Source organism: Podarcis pityusensis (genome assembly GCF_964106645.2).
Source record: "Podarcis pityusensis genome assembly, chromosome: 11".
NCBI lineage: Eukaryota > Metazoa > Chordata > Lepidosauria > Squamata > Lacertidae > Podarcis > Podarcis pityusensis.
This window is the reverse complement of record NC_138036.1, coordinates 36,482,762-36,499,986: the sequence shown is the minus strand read 5'-3', so window position 1 is coordinate 36,499,986 and position 17,225 is coordinate 36,482,762. Positions and strand designations below refer to the sequence as shown.

Here is a 17,225-nt window from a genome sequence, read left to right as displayed (position 1 = left end):
GCACTTAAATATGGACTAAAGATGGAGTGGAATTCTTCTGAATATAATAAGACCTCATGAGTAACTGTAGTAGACCAGTGTATACTGTTATGAGGTTGGGGGCGGGGTCAGTCTGGATGATATCCTGGGTCCTTTTCCTGTATCTGTGAGGGTAGAATGTATGAGGATGCTTGCCAAACCAGTTTGTTTTTCAATGTAAGTTTGACTGGCTACTTAAGTACCATGATTTAGCATATCCAAAGAAGTTGCTCTGTGCCACAGAACTAGATGGGTGGGCCTTTTCCCACCCCTCTCATCTTCCAAGTAGGTAGAAGAACAAGAGTCAGAGTTGCTGTGTGAGTGAGCAGGAAACTTTAAGAGGGAGAGACATGCCTTCCTTTATGCTGGACTTTGGGGCTCCCCTGGAAACCTAAAGGGGAAGCAAGATCTATGTGAATGTTGCTGTTGCAAGTCTCTCCATCCTATGCTCACACTTTACATAGTTGTAAATAAAACCATATACTGTATCCTAAAGACTCCACGGTCTCTTCTAACCATCATTCCAAGGAAACTGAACTTGGGTGAGTGCATGAACCCTTGGAGTTTTTGTGGTCTCTCACTGCTTGGAGATTGCAATGGTGTGTAAACAATATGTTCTACATGGCAAAAAAGGCGTTTTACCTTAAAACACAGTTGTTGTTTTTTTATTATTATTATTTCATAAAATTTATAAAACACTTGATTGTAAGCAACAAAACTCAAAGCAGTTTATAAGAAAGATAAAACAATAAAATCATCAATAAGAAAAAATAACTACAATTTAAAACTTTCAAAAAGTTGAAATAATAGACCGGAAACAGATTAAAACTTGCATCAACTTACTAAACAACTAACTAGTAGGCTTGTCTAAATAAAAATGATTTTACCAGGCATCAAAAGGAACACATAGGGTCCCTGCTTGATATCACTAGGCAGGGAGTTCTAAAGTTTTGTTGATGCCACAATAAAAGATCAGGTTCTTGCAGATGTAGAACAGATATTATGTAGCACCTGTACCACCTGTTCTGATGATCGAAGCAGCTGAGTAGGTTAACTGGCCCCAAGTTGTTAAGGGCTTTAAATAATAATAGTAACACCCTGAACTTGGCCAGGTAGCAAATCAGCAACCAGCGCAGATCTTTGAGCACCGGTGTTATATGCTGACAAGGCCTCACTTTTGTCAGCTATCATGCTGCAGCATTCTGCACTAACTGCAGCCTCTGGATCAATCGCAAGGGAAGCACCACATAAGAGTGCATTGCAGTAATCCAGTCTTGAAGTAACCAATGCATGAAATACTGTGGCCAGGCCTTCCTGGTACAGCAGTGGCCATAGCTGTCAAACCAATTGCAGCTAGTAAAAGGCAATTCTAGCCACTGAGGCTACCTGAGCCTCCGGTGATAGAGCTGCGTCCAGAAACACCCTAAACTGCAAACGTGTTTCTTCAGGGAGTGCAACGCCATCCAGGATGGGCAGTTGACCAATTTCTTGGACAAGGGAACTAGTTACCTAAATTGTCTCCATCTTGCCAGGATTCAAGCTCAGCATGTTTTACCTCATCCATCTCACCACTGCATGCAAGTAATGGTCCTGCGACTGCACAGCCTCTCCTGATTGTGATGTTATGGAGAAATAGAGTCAAGTGTTATCAGTATACTGATGGCACCTGGCCCCAAAACTCCCAGTGACCACTCCCAGCGACTTCATGTAGATATTAAATAGCACTGGAGGAGATAGTGTTCTGCAGCATCCCATAACATAGCCTGCCAGACTTTTTTTTCTAAAGTGTTCTCTTTTCTCTTTATAGTACTATAGCTATATATTTCAAATCCCCACTCCTTTTGTCTTTCCCTACATCATACATCTCTCTATAGAACCATTCCTTTTTTTCTTCCTATACCTCATAGAACATCCCCCACTCCGCATTGTCCCTCAGCAATCCCTTATCTCTACTTTTCCTTCTGTACTTAAGTGATATAAATCCAAGATAAAACTTAAGATACCTTGTGGGTATACCTTTTGGGCTAGGAACCTTTGCTACCTACTAGAACACAATTAAGCACCATCTAGCATGAAGTAAAAGAGCAGATTATCATAAGCAAAACTATTTTCTTCTTTTTTTATTAAAATGTTGCATGAACTATAATGTCAGCATATTATTGAAAATTAGTCTTCTTTAGTACTTAGGTGAAAAAGAAAATATGTCCTAAATTCCTGACCGCCTGAGAATGTTACTCTAATACCTTACTCCTTATCACAAGGCAATGCTTTATACTTGTAATCTTGTACTCTCTTTTGACCTACTTACTGTTCTAATCCCTTTCGTTGAAAAGTAATTAACTAAAATAGCTTTACAATGTTCTTATATATGATTTTGTAGCATCCCTGTTGATACATTAATACAGTGAGCTTTCTATGTTAAGTGCTTTCTAATATTTATCCTCTTCAGCCCCACAGTATCCCTGCAAGAGAGGCTATTAATATTAAATGATAGTAACTTGTCCAATCCCACCATATGAATTGTGGCTTTGCTGCAATAGTGTACTGTTCTTATAAAATTTCCTATTGCTAATCAGTTAATTGGATGCTTACAATAAGGTTGATAATAATAGTATTTAGTCTTTGTATCCTTAAAATTGTTCCAGGTATTATGACCCAAAATAAGTATCAGTCTTATTTACAGCTTTGTTTCAGTTCATTCAGTCCAACACCAGTCAGACCTTCCAATAGGATCACACTAGGCACTGTATAATAATAGAAAATTATAGGCCCTCGTCTATGGCTTACAGTCTATGAAGATACTGTTTCAGTTAGCTTAATAGGAGGAATTCTGGATTGTTTTACTTAGAACAAGTATGCTCAAAGTATTGGGGTATGTGGTCTACATAGAATATGCTCATAGAAGTATGTGCTTGCTCCTCACTTGCATGGCACATGCACATACAGTGGTGCCCCGCAAGACGAACGCCTCGCAAGACGGAAAACCCGCTAGACGAAAGGGTTTTCCGTTTTGGAGGCGCTTCGCAAAACGAATTTCCCTATGGGCTTGCTTCGCAAGACGAAAGCCCATAGGGAAATCTCCGGGACAGCGGGGAAGCGCAGCGCGTCTTCCCCACTGTCCTCGGACCTCCTCCCCCCGCCCGGCATCGGAACGAAGCTCCGATGCCGGGGGGGGAACGCTTCCTCCCCCCGGCATCGGAACGAAGCTCCGATGCCGGGCGGGGGGGGGAATGCCTCCTCCCGCCGCCCGGCATCGGAACGAAGCTCCGATGCCGGGCGGGGGGGGGGAGAACGCCTCCTCCCCCCCCGCCCGGCATCGGAACGAAGCTCCGATGCTGGGCGGGGGGGGGGGAACGCCTCCTCCCCCCCGCCCGGCATCGGAACGAAGCTCCGATGCCGGGCGGGGGGGGAAATGCCTCCTCCCGCCGCCCGGCATCGGAACGAAGCTCCGATGCCGGGCGGGGGGGGGAAATGCCTCCTCCCGCCGCCCGGCATCGGAACGAAGCTCCGATGCCGGGCGGGGGGGGGAACGCTTCCTCCCCCCCCAGCCCGGCATCGGAGCTTCGTTCCGATGCCGGGCGGGGGGGGAAATGCCTCCTCCCGCCGCCCGGCATCGGAACGAAGCTCCGATGCCGGGCGGGGGGGGAACGCCTCCTCCCCCCCGCCCGGCATCGGAACGAAGCTCCGATGCCGGGCGGGGGGGGGAACGCCTCCTCCCCCCCGCCCGGCATCGGAACGAAGCTCCGATGCCGGGCGGGGGGGGGAAATGCCTCCTCCCGCCGCCCGGCATCGGAACGAAGCTCCGATGCCGGGCGGGGGGGGACACCTTCTCCCGCCGCTCGGCATCGGATGGCTTTCCTGAAGACTTGGGGTGGGAGGAGGGTTTTCCTTCCCACCGCCAACATTCAGAATGCTGTTCTGAATGTTGGCGGTGGGGAGGAAAAACCCTCCTCCCACGCAAGCCCCGGGAACAGAGGGAAAGCGCTGCGCGCCTTCCCCTCTGTTCCCGTACCTGTCCTGAAGGCTTGCGGTGGGGAGAAAAGCCCTTCTCCGCACCGCCAGCCTGGCAAGCGGTTTCCCTAGGAACGCATTAATTGATTTTCAATGCATTCCTATGGGAAACTGTGCATCGCAAGACGAAAAACTCGCAAGAAGAAAAAACTTGTGGAACGAATTAATTTCGTCTTGCGAGGCACCACTGTACATGTCAATTTAAAATAACAGAGCCATCTAAACCCCTGTGTTGGAGAGAATTTGGTGGCTCTGCCTGGATCCATTGTGCTCCACCAGCAGGGGATTTGTGCCACTATAAAGGTTTCCTTTGTGTGTGCCAAAAATGCTATCAGGGTGTTTATGAGATGAGGAAGAAGTGGAACTGAACTGTCCAAGGAGCCAGTGGATCCTTTTTTTTTTTTTTTTAAATCATATTTATTAGAATTTCCAATAATATAGAAAAATAACAGAAAAGAAAAGATAGAATACATTTAGAGCCTTACTTTCGTTATCTTCTTTCTAGGACTCCCTCCTCCCCCCCCCGACTGTATTCCCCTTTCATTAATTTGGTTCCACAAGCTCTCACTCCCATTTTAAAACTTAATATGTTTAACCCATTAACCAATTTAAATTATACAATTTTATCATCATCCCTCATCATTAACAGAAAAAGAAAAAAGATTTTTCCCCAAGATCAACCCCAATTTCCTTCCACGAATTCCCTTTTTTTTAAACATGCCAAATCAAAATACCATAATATACAAAAGTTATATAAAGAAATAGAAGATAAAAAGTATAAGAAGTTTCAAAAAGATGGTTACATTAGCCTTTGGATTCCAAAACTCCCCCTTCCCTTCCCCGGTTTGAATTCCACATGTCCATCAGTCTATATGTTGTCAGCCTGGAGATCTCAAGTCCATGGCCAGATTTTTCCCATTCCACCTTGCCGGTTTTCTTTTAATTTGTTTATTTTAATAATGTTTAACTTCAAAAATCCAGTCTAATAGATGTCTTTAATTTCCTTGGTCTTTGCTGCTCCTCCCATTGTTCTTTCCGTGTCGTAGTTAGTCCTTTGTTCTTTTTATTCCTTACTTTCTCAGGTTTCTTGTCTTGTTCAGCTGCTAAAACGTTCTTATTCCGAAATCTGGTATCTCTACAGAGGTTTGTTGTTCAGGAACAAAAACTTACGTCCAGTCCCTTCCTTTCTTCAATAGAAAATTCTATTGTCTCCTTTTAATGTAAACACCTCTGTAGACAAAATACTATGTCAGTTTTGCAGCTTTCCCAGAAGATAAGTCCTGTGTGAATCCCAGAGTGATTTTCCACATACGACCACTTGTAATGTCCCGAAACCCCTCTAGGGGGATTGTAGTAACTTTATATCCTCTAATCCAAAAGTCAAATTGTTGTTCCTTATTTTCCGACAGTTTATATCCATATTGTGTCAAATTGTAACAGAATTAGCCAGCAAAGTCCTTGTAACAAAGTCCTCTTTATATTCTCCAGCTTTGACAGCTACTTTGACAGCTGTCAAAGTCTCCGTCTCTCTTCGCCAGGTTCTACGAATCGCCCCGGTTCCCAGGGGGGGTTGCATTTTCCCTCTCACCCTCCACTCTTCTCCTCCAGCACAATTCTTGTAATTTCCCTTCGTGGAAATAATGATTTTTGTCAGCAATAAACTTCTCTTTCGATCTTGGTTACCCAGTCCTTGTTTTAGAATGTTTACAATCAGGGGGGGGACTGACTTCCTTTTTAGATCCCCCCCGCTCGTGCCGAATCCGAAAAAAATTTCTTTTTTTCTCCTTTTGTACCCGGTTTCCCAATTACTCACGGGTTGTTGTTGATAGTCCGAATTTCCAATGGAAGAAGTCAGCGCTCTCCGTCGAATGGCATGCGGCTGCGCTCGGCAGGGGAAGCAATGGACTCAAAGCACCACGCCACTCCCCGGCACCCGATCCGAAGCCTTTAAAAAGGCTCCTTCACGAGTCGGGAGGGCGCTAGCGGTGCCAGCCGAGTCCCCATGTCCACGGGCTCCGTGCCCGTGGTTTTTGAGGGTCCCCGCGTCGCCGGCGCGGTAGGACCCAGCCCCTGCCGAGCAGACTCCCTCTGGAGCTCGGAGGGAGTCCGCCATTCGGCGATGGCGCCAACCCGGAAGTCCCCAGGAGCCAGTGGATCCTAAGCTGGTTCACCTACCGACAGTGGGCTCAATCAGGGCTTCTCTGTTGTGCCAGCAAAACCTGGGATGAAACTGTTCACCTTCCATCATGAGCTCTGTTCCACCCAGCCACTACCAGATGGGAGATATGATTGGTCCCTAAGTCCCTTTAAGTTCAATAGGGCTTATTCCAGTTTGAATATGATTTCAGTCTTATTAGTGGCCTTCTATAGTTCCTTCTCTACTTCAGACAGTGTAAAGGCAGAACTACATGTTATATGCTTTTTCACGTAATCTCTCTTGTTTTTTCAGCTTTTTAAATGCCAAACAGCCATTTGAAGGGAAGATAAGTTCAGGAGAAGTGGGGTTTCTTAATGTCGCAACCTGCTCTGGAATGCCTTTTTATTAATGAAATCAAGCTATATATTTTAAACAAATAACTAAAACTTTTTATTTTTCCTCAATTTTCTCATGGAAATTTTGCCTTCTCAAGTGCTTTTACCTTGCATGAAAAATATATGTGGATGGTCTGTGATTCTACTTTGTTATTTGGTACAGGAGATCAGTTGGATGGCTACCTGGTACTCCGCTAGGGTATGTGATGAATGCGGTTAAGTTACACAGCATTGATCCATCTTTTCTATCTCTTTTCATCTGGTCTGGCTCTATGCCTAGGAAGACTGAGCTATGCCAGTTCATTTGTTGTTTGAGTTTTGTTTGCTGTAGTTATATTTGATGAGGCTCAGCTGTGTAGCTGGGAATACTCAGTATGGCAAATTGTAAGAACCATATTGCAGAGGACAAGTAATTGATGTATTCACTATTTTACATCCTGAGTTTCCAAAAGGTTGTGTAACAGTTCTCCTCATTTTATTCTCAGAATCCTTTCTTATAGGTTAGGCAGAGAGCTAGTACAGTGGTACCTTGGGTTGAGAACTTAATTCGTTCTGGAGGTCCGTTCTTAACCTGAAACTGTTCTTAACCTGGGGTACCACTTTAGCTAATGGGGCCTCCTGCTGCCACCGCCATGCGATTTCTGTTCTCATCCTGAAGCAAAGTTCTTAACCTGAGGTACTATTTCTGAGTTAGCGGAGTCTGTATCCTGAAGCGTCTGTAACCTGAAGTGTCTGTAACACGAGGTACCACTGTACTTGGTCCCAGGTTACCCAGTAGGCTTCATGGCTGAGTGGGGATTTGCTGGGTCTGCCCAGTCCTAGTCAGACACTGTAACTACTAGACCATGCTGGTGTTCCTAGTATAGTAATACTGACCATAGTTATGGGGTGCTCTTACATTGATCACTGATATTGGAGACTCAAGTAACCTTTGTAGTGAGGAGTTCCTTCTACCCAATCCAGCTGGTATGCCAACTACACCTGTTCCTGGGCAAAGATAACTTCATCACTGTGACCCATACATTAGAAACCTCAAGACTGGAGAATTGTAATATACTCTATTTGGGACTACCCTTAAGGTTGGTTTCGAAGCTGTAGCTATTGTAAAATGCAGCCAGTAGGGGCAGCCTCTCATGTAACATTGTACTGCTCTTACAGGAGTTGTACCAGTTGCCGGTAAAGTTTTTGCATTTACATATAACAACTTGGGACTAGGATAGCCAAAGTAATGCCTTTCTTCCTGTTACCCTACAGCAGGCATGAGGAAGTTTATGGCTTCACAGACCAGATTGGTCTTGTTGGCCAAATTTGACATGTGGGGTCTGCTCCCACTGTCAATTAGTTGAAATCACAATGATCTGGCACTTGGAAGCTCCAAAGTTGAGACTGCAAAGCACCTCACAGGCAGCAAGTCACTACTAAAATGAAGCGGGGAAGCATGGGTTTGGCAGGGGCTTCAATGCAAACCCATTGGAGTCATGTCAGGTGATAGATAGGTGGGTATGGTTTTGAGAAACTGGCCTCATGGACCAAATTGGAACACCTGGCAGGCCAATATTGATTCTCCACCACTGCATTGGATAACATGACAATCAGGTGGTGAGGCCCTTCTAGTTGTACTGCAACCTCTGTAAATACAATAAACAGCCACTAGAGGAAGGACCTTTTTCTGTGATGGTAACAGCAATCAAAACTCTTGAGGAATTAAATTCAGTAGTTTCACTTTGCGATCTCTGTTTTGAAGTTCAAGTATGGCCACTTTAAGGTCAGTTAATGAGATTTTTGCCCATTGGTCCTTTCATGTAGAGACTGGGTGGTTTGTACTATGTAGAATGTAAAAGGACATTGTTGGCAAATCACATATATCACATTGGGAGATGATCAGATAAATGAATGTGGATGACATTATTAGGTCCTGTAATATGGTAATTTATCCAGAGTAGACAAATCCAGCATAGTCCAATAGTGAGGGGACTTCAAGCATCTGTTAAAGTGGACTATAGTCCTTGAGCATAGTCTTTAAGATGCCACAAGATGCTTTGTTGATTTTGCTGCAACAGACAAATATGGCCACTTCTTTGGAAATTGTTTAAAATGTTTGCTTCTGCTTAAAGAAAGTAGCTTATTTGACTTCCAACTTCTCTAAACAAGTCTGATGCACAAGATTCATACTCTGAAAGGTAAATAGTGACAAGTTCAGTCAAAAGGAAAAGAGTAATAATTTATAAGGGAACTGTAGATAATGATGCCAGCCAGTCGTTTTAAAGTGCATCTATCTCACCTTTAATGAATTAGATTTGTCAACAATGTATGTTTTATGCACTACTTCTAATGAAATGGCATACCAGTAACGCGGTGTACTTTGAGGTTTCCTCTATCAAAGCTTTTTGCTGTCTTAAAATAGACCTTTTAAATAATAGATACTAAAAACTACATTTAAATAACATTAAGGTTGTGACACAGACACCAAATGACAAACTTCAGGCAATTCAAAGTCTGACATCTTGTCATTAACTCATATTGTTGTTTTTTAAAAAGAATAAGCACAATAGCATGATTTAAGGTTGACTGTCAGCTTAACTTTATATATCTTGGCTTTTGTTATTGGTGTCACAACCTTAATGTCATTTTCACTTAGGCTTTCACATTTCTTTTGCTAAATTCTTAAAGGAAAAAAAACTGAATGGCACATCTAAAACACATAAATAGCTTCTTCAATAGCTTATTCTGAGCCTCAAACTAAAAATCTAGAAACTCTATTTTAGGGTGGGGTGCTTCCAGCTAAATTGCCAATGCTTTGTTTGTGTGTCTGCCCCTACCAAGCACAGAAACAGATTCCTATATTTAATTTCCTTCTATTCAAGGCAATTAAGATTTTAAATGTTCATTATTTTAAATATAAGCCCCATTATATAATAACACAACACATGCATAAGTGCTTAACATTTGTTATTTGACACATTTTATTTGCCAACCAATTGCACTTGCAATTCTTTTGCATTTGTTTTATGGAAATGTTGTTTATTTAAACTGTATTTGATTAAAATATTTCTGTCTTACCATTCTGCTTTCCCAAAAGCACTCAAGTCAGCTAATGGGATAAAACTCAAAAGATACCTAAAGTACAAAAATCAAACCAATCTATCTATCTATCTATGAATGAAACATTTAGCAAGATCACAAAACCAAAAATCAGAAAAGCAGGCAAAATGATGAAAAACCACTGCAGCTTCAGAATCAGAATCATTCTAAAAAGCCTACCTGAAATGCCTTCCAAAATAAGAACATTTTAATGGATCACCAGAAGGCAAGGGGCAGTTTTGCCAAACAAGATCCTTGAGTTATTTGGCCTGGGTATAATGTCCCATGACTCGGCTTCCTCACCTCAAATAGTGAGGGGACTCAAATCATGGCCTCCTCTGAACAGAACAGAAGATTCATTTAAGAGGAGGCAATCCTTGAGATATCTAGGTCTCGGGCTAATAAGAGCTTTGGAAATGAAATATTTTCAGTATCTGGGTGTATTTAAATCTGGCTTCAGACCTGGTTTTGTTACTGAAGCATTCTTGGTTACCCTGATGGATAACCCCTACTGGGAGAAGGATGGGTGGAGTGTGGCCCTGTTAATTCTGGATTTCTTTGTGGCTTTCAGTTCCATTTACTATAGAATCTGGATAGGCTGGCTGGGGGGTTGTTATGCTATACCTTTGTGGTTCTGGTCCTGCCTGGTGGACCAACTCCAGAAGGTGGGATTTGTGTTTTGGAGGTCACTCAGGGTTCAGTATTGTCTCTCATGCTGCTCATAATGTACAGGAAATTTTGGATGTGGCTATCGAAAGACTAAAGTAGCAGCAGTACCCAAATGACACCAGCACTCAGTTCTTCTTTTATTCATCTGAGTGCTGGTAGATCCAGATTTGAAATGAGAGGTTGTGGCAGCCATGGCATGTGGCATCTTTCACTTGCCAAGGCAGTTATTGTTGGGATACTGCCAGGGAGACAAAAGCCATCATGCCCCCACGCCGATGCCGGACGATCCATCGATCTCCCGTAGATACGCAGTATCAGTCAATTAGCAACACGAGCCTCAGAAATAACATGCCACATTCCAAGGCTGGTGTACGCCCTTTCAGCAGAGTTCGCACAACGAAAGGTGCACTCAGGAGAGCATTATTTACAACTTTATTCAGCGTTGATCAGAACAAAGAAAAAACATGACTGCCTGCTTGCGTGTCCAGACGCAGAGAGAGAACGAAAGCAATAAACAAAAAAAAAACTTCCTGTGAACAGGAAATACGCAGGCTGTGACACAACAACCTGCTCTCTTTTTAAGGTGGAACGGAAATAGCCTAACAGTTATAACCACCCCTGGACAGAGGGTGCCTGGCCATGGTTATCCCTGCTCTGGTTAACTTCCAGGTTAGACTACTACTTCAGTGTCTGGGTTACATGAAAATTTCAGTTAGTCCCAAATACAGCTTTTGTAGTTAACTTGAAGTAAGTTAAACGGTGGAGCTCCTTGCCCCGAGAAAATCACAATGGCAAATAATTTTGAAATTTCCAAAATGGATTAGATATCAATACAAAATGATGCTGGTAATTACTAACTAATTATGCCAAACTCTGCCTTTACCTGCCACTATTTTGTCATTGGATTCACCCCTGTACCTTTTGACTGAGGCTCATCGGTTTTGTGACTGTTGGGCTCATATTTTTCCACCTTCTGAAGTGGGAGGAAATGAGAACCCCTGTTGCAGAGAATTGCTCTTAGAAAGTTTGGATATGCTTTCTGAAAATAACTTTATGTACTATGTCTCTGTAGGAATATTGTTTGTTACATGGTGTGACACTGGAAAGTAATATAAATCAGATTCTTAGGTTGTCTTCCATTCAGATACAGCAGCCTTCTGGCCAGTTTTGTGATCTCATTAGTTGCTTAGCAAATTAAGTGGTGAAGAAAAACTTTAACAAATAGCAGAACTAGAAATGTTGGAAATAGTTGTGTTGTCCTAAAAAATAAAATAAAGAATTTTCACTCCCTTGAAGGCAGTGGTGTTGTATATCCTCCATGAGCAAGGGGAGACCCACAATCATATCTGCATGCATGGTGTCAGCCAAAACATTGTTTTGTTTTGTACTCTAGATTTTGTGATTGAGCTGTGGCGGCTGGCATCATGTGTGGCTAGTATTACTTGGTGGTAAAGGACTTGAAAGCATATGCTGTAGCTCATGGGTAGGCAAACTAAGGCCTGGGGGCCGAATCTGGCCCAATTGCCTTCTAAATCCGACCCACAGACAGTCCAGGAATCAGTGTGTTTTTACATGAGTAGAATGTGTGCTTTTATTTAAAATGCATCTCTGGGTTATTTGTGGGGCATAGGAATTAATTCATCCCCCCCCCCCAAAAAAAAATGTAGTCCAGCCCCCCGCAAGGTCTGAGGGACAGTGGACCGTCCCCCTGCTCAAAATGTTTGCTGACCTCTGCTGTAGCTGTACACAGAGAGAGCATTTTCTGTAAGCTCTACCCTCATGTGGCTGGGACTCTGCTTCTTTGCACCCCAGGTTGCAACCAGATACCAGAACTTTGTTTTTCAAGAGTTAGTAATACTGTGGATTTCAATTAGAGAACAATTCAGTTCACACAAATAATCTCTTCCATTCTGCCTCTCCATATTATTCATTTGCTAGCAATGATGTGTGTCATTTGGGGAGGGGGCACAATGCTATCACATCATCCTTCAGCACTATTGGTGAGGCAGGTATTAGGATTGAGCAAAGTAGAGAGTTTATAAAATATTTTATGGTTTCTCTCCTGAAAACGTAAGTTTCTGAAATTATTTCTGATCTTCCCCTTTTTATAAGTTTTTATATATGATGTTTCTTTCATTCTGTAGTTTTTTTTTTTTTTGTGCAACTCATTTTATTTGGTCTTACTTTTTAAAATACAGTCCCAGTTGTTTACCTACTAATCCCATGAATCTACATTAAACAAGCAGTTTATATCAAACTCCTGGCAGCCTTGGTTTAAAATTAAAATACATGATTTACTGTTGAAGTTGTCAAGACTGGAAATAATATTTGTCCAGCTGGACAGCTTTCTTTTGTACTTACTAAATGAAAGTTGAGATTCTGTCTCCTTCATGAAAGCTTCTGTGTCAAGAAGGTAATTTGGACAGTTTGTGCCTTGACAAGGATTATTAAAATCAGATGGAGTGAAGGGAAGTGAGTGTGAGAGAGCAAAATTGACACTGACACTCTCTATTATTTGTGGCTAAGATCATGATGCCTGAGTTGATAGATTTTAAATGTTAGATTTATTCAGACACATTAAGCAGTGAACACAGTACAACTGAATTACAGTTGGGTTCTCAAACACTAGATGTACAGTACTCTTTGTTTTAAAAAGTCAATTTCAGTAGTTGTGAGCTGATATAAACCCATAGTCCATGTTCCTTCTCTATAACATAACTAGTAGCAGAAATGTCAAAGGAAGTGAAACTGATGATTACATAGGGAAGGAAATTATGATAGTTTCTTTTTCTGCTTATGTATTCTGTGAGGAATTTGGAATACAAAAATTCATGAATCTGAATATTATGATATCGTGTTCAATAGTAAAGGACCAAAGAAGAAATACAAGACAGAAACTAAAGAGGCCTAAAGAGGCCTCTGAATGCATGCAGCTGCTTATGCATGTGCACTGGGGTTCTATGGATTCTCTGTTGTAGCTGTAGCTCCCTGTGCTGCATCACAGGCTGCCCCAGAGTCTCCCAAATTTTTCTATAGCAGTTTTTGGCTGGAGGAGATACAAAGGTCTATAGCAGGAAGTGGGGAAGAATGGCTCAGAAGTTCTGAAGTGCATGCAGAAACTTTGGGCCATTTTCACTGCTGCAGCTCTATTGGCTCAAAGGACATGTATGTGTGTATGTCTTCCTTTTCCTCTCTTGTACCCTCCAGCTCCACACAGTCTCAAAATCAGCTTCAGAGTTATGGGAGACCCTCTGTAGCAGATTCTGGGAGCACAGGGGAGAGAAGGAAACAGAAGTCACATTGCATCAGCAGAATCCTGCTGGCCCAGCACTGAATGGCACCCTTCATCTCTTCAAATTATTCCCATGCAGAAGAAGGAAGTTTTAAAATCAAGCTGCTTACTTTGTGTGATTTTAAGGAAGTGTTCATAAATATGAATAAAATTTAAATATGATACTTTATGATTATAATGTACAAAGTAGTTAATTGTTTCATTATTCATTGAAAAAGTTACAGGAGGGTGCCATTTGAGGCAACGAGGGCTTGATAACGATAAAGAATCGTCTTACCCCATATGTTCCCACTCAGCTGCTTCGATCTGTGGATGGGCGTTTACAGGTGCCACATAGTTGTCTGAGACATGGGCATATACAATAATAGGAGGAGTGCAAGGATCTCTTCTTCAACCTTTCTTTCTGTTTGGTTTCAGAGATGTTAATAAAGAATGATTTCAACACTGAAAACTTAGTGCAGCAGAATATAACATAAGGGGACACTTTTTCTTAAAAATACAGTGGTACCTCTGGTTACGTACTTAATTCGTTCCAGAGGTCCGTTCTTAACCTGAAACTGTTCTTAACCTGAAGCACCACTTTAGCTAATGAGGCCTCCCACTGCTGCCGCACTGCCGTCACGCGATTTCTGTTCTCATCCTGAAGCAAAGTTCTTAACCCGAGGTATTATTTCTGGGTTAGCGGAGTCTGTAACCTGAAGCATATGTAACCTAAAGCGTATGTAACCCGAGGTACCACTGTACAATTTCAGATATAATATCAGGGATTAGTTGATAGATGACAGAGCTTCATACTGTGGTCAGGAATTGGCAGCCATAGTTTAGTATGATCATACTTTCCAGTAAAGTGGTATGTTGAAGACATTATTAATAAATCTGGCTAGACAAACAGTAGCTTTTAAAATAGTTGAAGGTGATATGATAGATAACATTGCCTTTGGTGCATATGCTCAAGTATATTGTCTCATTGTTTCTAATAAAACAGATTTTGAAGCATTCCAGAAATCTACAAAATGTGAGTGAACTGTTGGCAGTGATGCCTCTACCATACCACTGGTCAACACTCTGAGAATGCTGTCATCTGCAGCCTAAAATAACAACTTCTAAAGATCCTCAGAGTTTTAATGGGCATGCTAATTTGGTACCTATTGTTCTATGTTCGCTGCACTTCACTGAATTATAACCTGCCAAGCCTTTCTTTTAACATTCCTGGGATTGTGGACAAAGCCATAATACCTTATTTTGATTCAGTTTCTTATATCCAGTCACAGAGCTGTCCTGTGCTTAAAAAAGAGCAGATAGTTTTACAAATCTGCATCTATCCTAATTTAGCCTCCTTTGTTACTTCTTGCCACTTCTTATCTCTTGCCATTTTTAAAATATTGGAAGCTGACGTGAACCTGCAGATGGCAACAGGGTGTAAATGTAAATTGATACATCTTATTAGGTCTCCTTTGGATGATTGTGCCAGAGCATGAGCTGATTCTGACGTTACTTTTTGTACTTTGCTTCCTGTTGCTAAATATAAAATAAATGCTTGTCCCATCAAGTACCGTATTTTTCGCCCCATAGGACGCACTTTTTCCCCTCCAAAAATGAAGGGGAAACGTGTGTGTGTCCTATGGGGCGAATGCAGGCTTTCGCTGAAGCCTGGAGAGCGAGAGGGGTCGGTGTGCACCGACCCCTCTCGCTCTCCAGGCTTCACGTAGCTCTCCGCAAGGCGCGGGAGCCCGGCGCTGGGCTCCCGCGGCTTGCGGAGAGTTGCCTGCATGCCGAAGGCTGGGCGCGCTGAGCTCAGCACGCCCAGGCTTCGCGCAGCTCTCCGCAAGGCGCGGGAGCCCGGCGCCAGGCTCCCACGGCTTGTGGAGAGTTGCCTGTTCTGGGGGCTGGGGTCGGGGGAAGCTCGGGCTTCCCCCGCCCCAGCCCCGCGCCTGGGGGGGGGAATTATTTCCCCCCCTTTATTTCCCCCCCAAAAAACTAGGTGCACCTTATGGGACGGTGCATCCTATAGGGCGAAAAATACAGTATGAACTTTTAGAATTGAGTATATATCCCTACTTTTACAAAAGTTTTGAAACAGTGACCTGAATCTTTCCCTTAGATTTGTACCTTGCTTGAAAAAAACATTTAAATGGATGAATGCAGATTCTGGGGAATATGTTGGCTAATATTTACTGATTACTTTATTAAAATGACACGCTCTGAAATTCTGTTTTAATTCCCATAATAAACCAAGGAAATTGCATGAACCTAACATTGGCAAATACAATGTTTGTATTTTCACAATAGATTGTAATTCGTATTGTAGAAAACACACAAATGGGATGTTTTCTTTTTCTTATAATCAGCAAAAAGTGTACCAAAGCATGAGCACTTTGCAGAAGCAATATGGTATTGTTAAATTCAAACATTTGAAAACAGTTTTGTAGCCCATGTTGAATATGAATTATTTTTGGTGGCTAATTATTTAATATGAATTTTTATGTGTTCTGTTTTCTGTAGAGAATAGTATCTGAACACTGATGTGACATCTATGCCCTCTGGTGAGTCGTTGTGGAGGACACAGATGCTTCTCCAGCCTTTAGCCACCCTTTTGCCTTGGTTCTGCCCATCGGGTGAGTTGTACTCTTGTTATGCAGGCCCTCCATTCCAGAGTGACCTACATGAGATCAGTAACAAAAAATACAGTCCCTGCTCTCTGTTACCAGATCTGCTTGTGTGCTAGTACACACACATGTGAATTTATATCTTAGGTATGTATGCAGACAAAAGGTTATTTGGGGGAATTAGCTATACTGACCTTTGGATCTTTACAGGATATGAATATGTGCTACAGACAGGATTGCATTGACTAGTTTGCCTTGGGGAATTTTGCAATAATTAGTAAGAAACCAATATTAGTGTGCTGGCTTTTGAGAGCTCACCGTAAGCACACCAGGGAGCCTGAGGTAGCTGGTTTCTCTGCATAGTCAGGGGTCAGCGAACCTTTTCAGCAGGGGGCCGGTCCACTGTCCCTCAGACCTTGTGGGAGGTCAGACTATATTTTTTTGGGGGGGGGGAAATGAACGAATTCCTGTGCCCCACAAATAACCCAGAGATGCATTTTAAATAAAAGGACACATTTTACTCATGTAAAAACGCACTGATTCCCGGACCGTCTGCAAGTCAGATTTAGAAGGCGATTGGGCCGGATCTGGCCCCCGGGCCTTAATTTGCCTACCCATGGCATAGATGATGGATTCCCCATCTCTCTCTCTGCTGCATTTTGACTGTTGAGGGAGGAGCTCACTATACATAGTCTTGTATATCCCAGTATGCTTCATTTCTCTTATCATTTAGCATTTCTGCAATCAAATTTTCAAATATATTTAATCTTACTATTTATCTTCTGTTTTTATTATCTAATTTAGTATTTGGAAATGGAGTGGGGAGGTGAATATTCTCTTGATTCTTCCAACTTGGATTGTTTGTTAAACATACTTCCTGGAGATCTGGAGTTTCAGCAGATACTTGGTGACATTGATGAGAAAATAAAGAAAAATGCTTCTAGGTAAGCTGTGTGGTATTGGGGCAGAAGTCAACTTCAGTTGCATTTATGCTGATTGCTACTGCTTTTGTTAGG

General features: G+C 42.4%; 1 protein-coding gene across 5 annotated transcripts in view; it reads left to right on the top strand.

Moving 5' to 3' along the window:
- KIAA0825 overlaps positions 1 to 17,225 on the top strand; it is a 195,725-nt gene that overhangs the window by 1,804 nt on the left and 176,696 nt on the right. For all 5 annotated transcript variants that reach the window (XM_080972312.1, XM_080972311.1, XM_080972313.1 and 2 more), the window contains exons 2-3: positions 16,106 to 16,218; positions 17,014 to 17,153. In XM_080972312.1, the coding sequence (XP_080828438.1) occupies positions 17,023 to 17,153 (131 nt within the window). In that variant the 5' untranslated portion in view covers positions 16,106 to 16,218; positions 17,014 to 17,022. The remainder of the gene's footprint in view (positions 1 to 16,105; positions 16,219 to 17,013; positions 17,154 to 17,225) is intronic.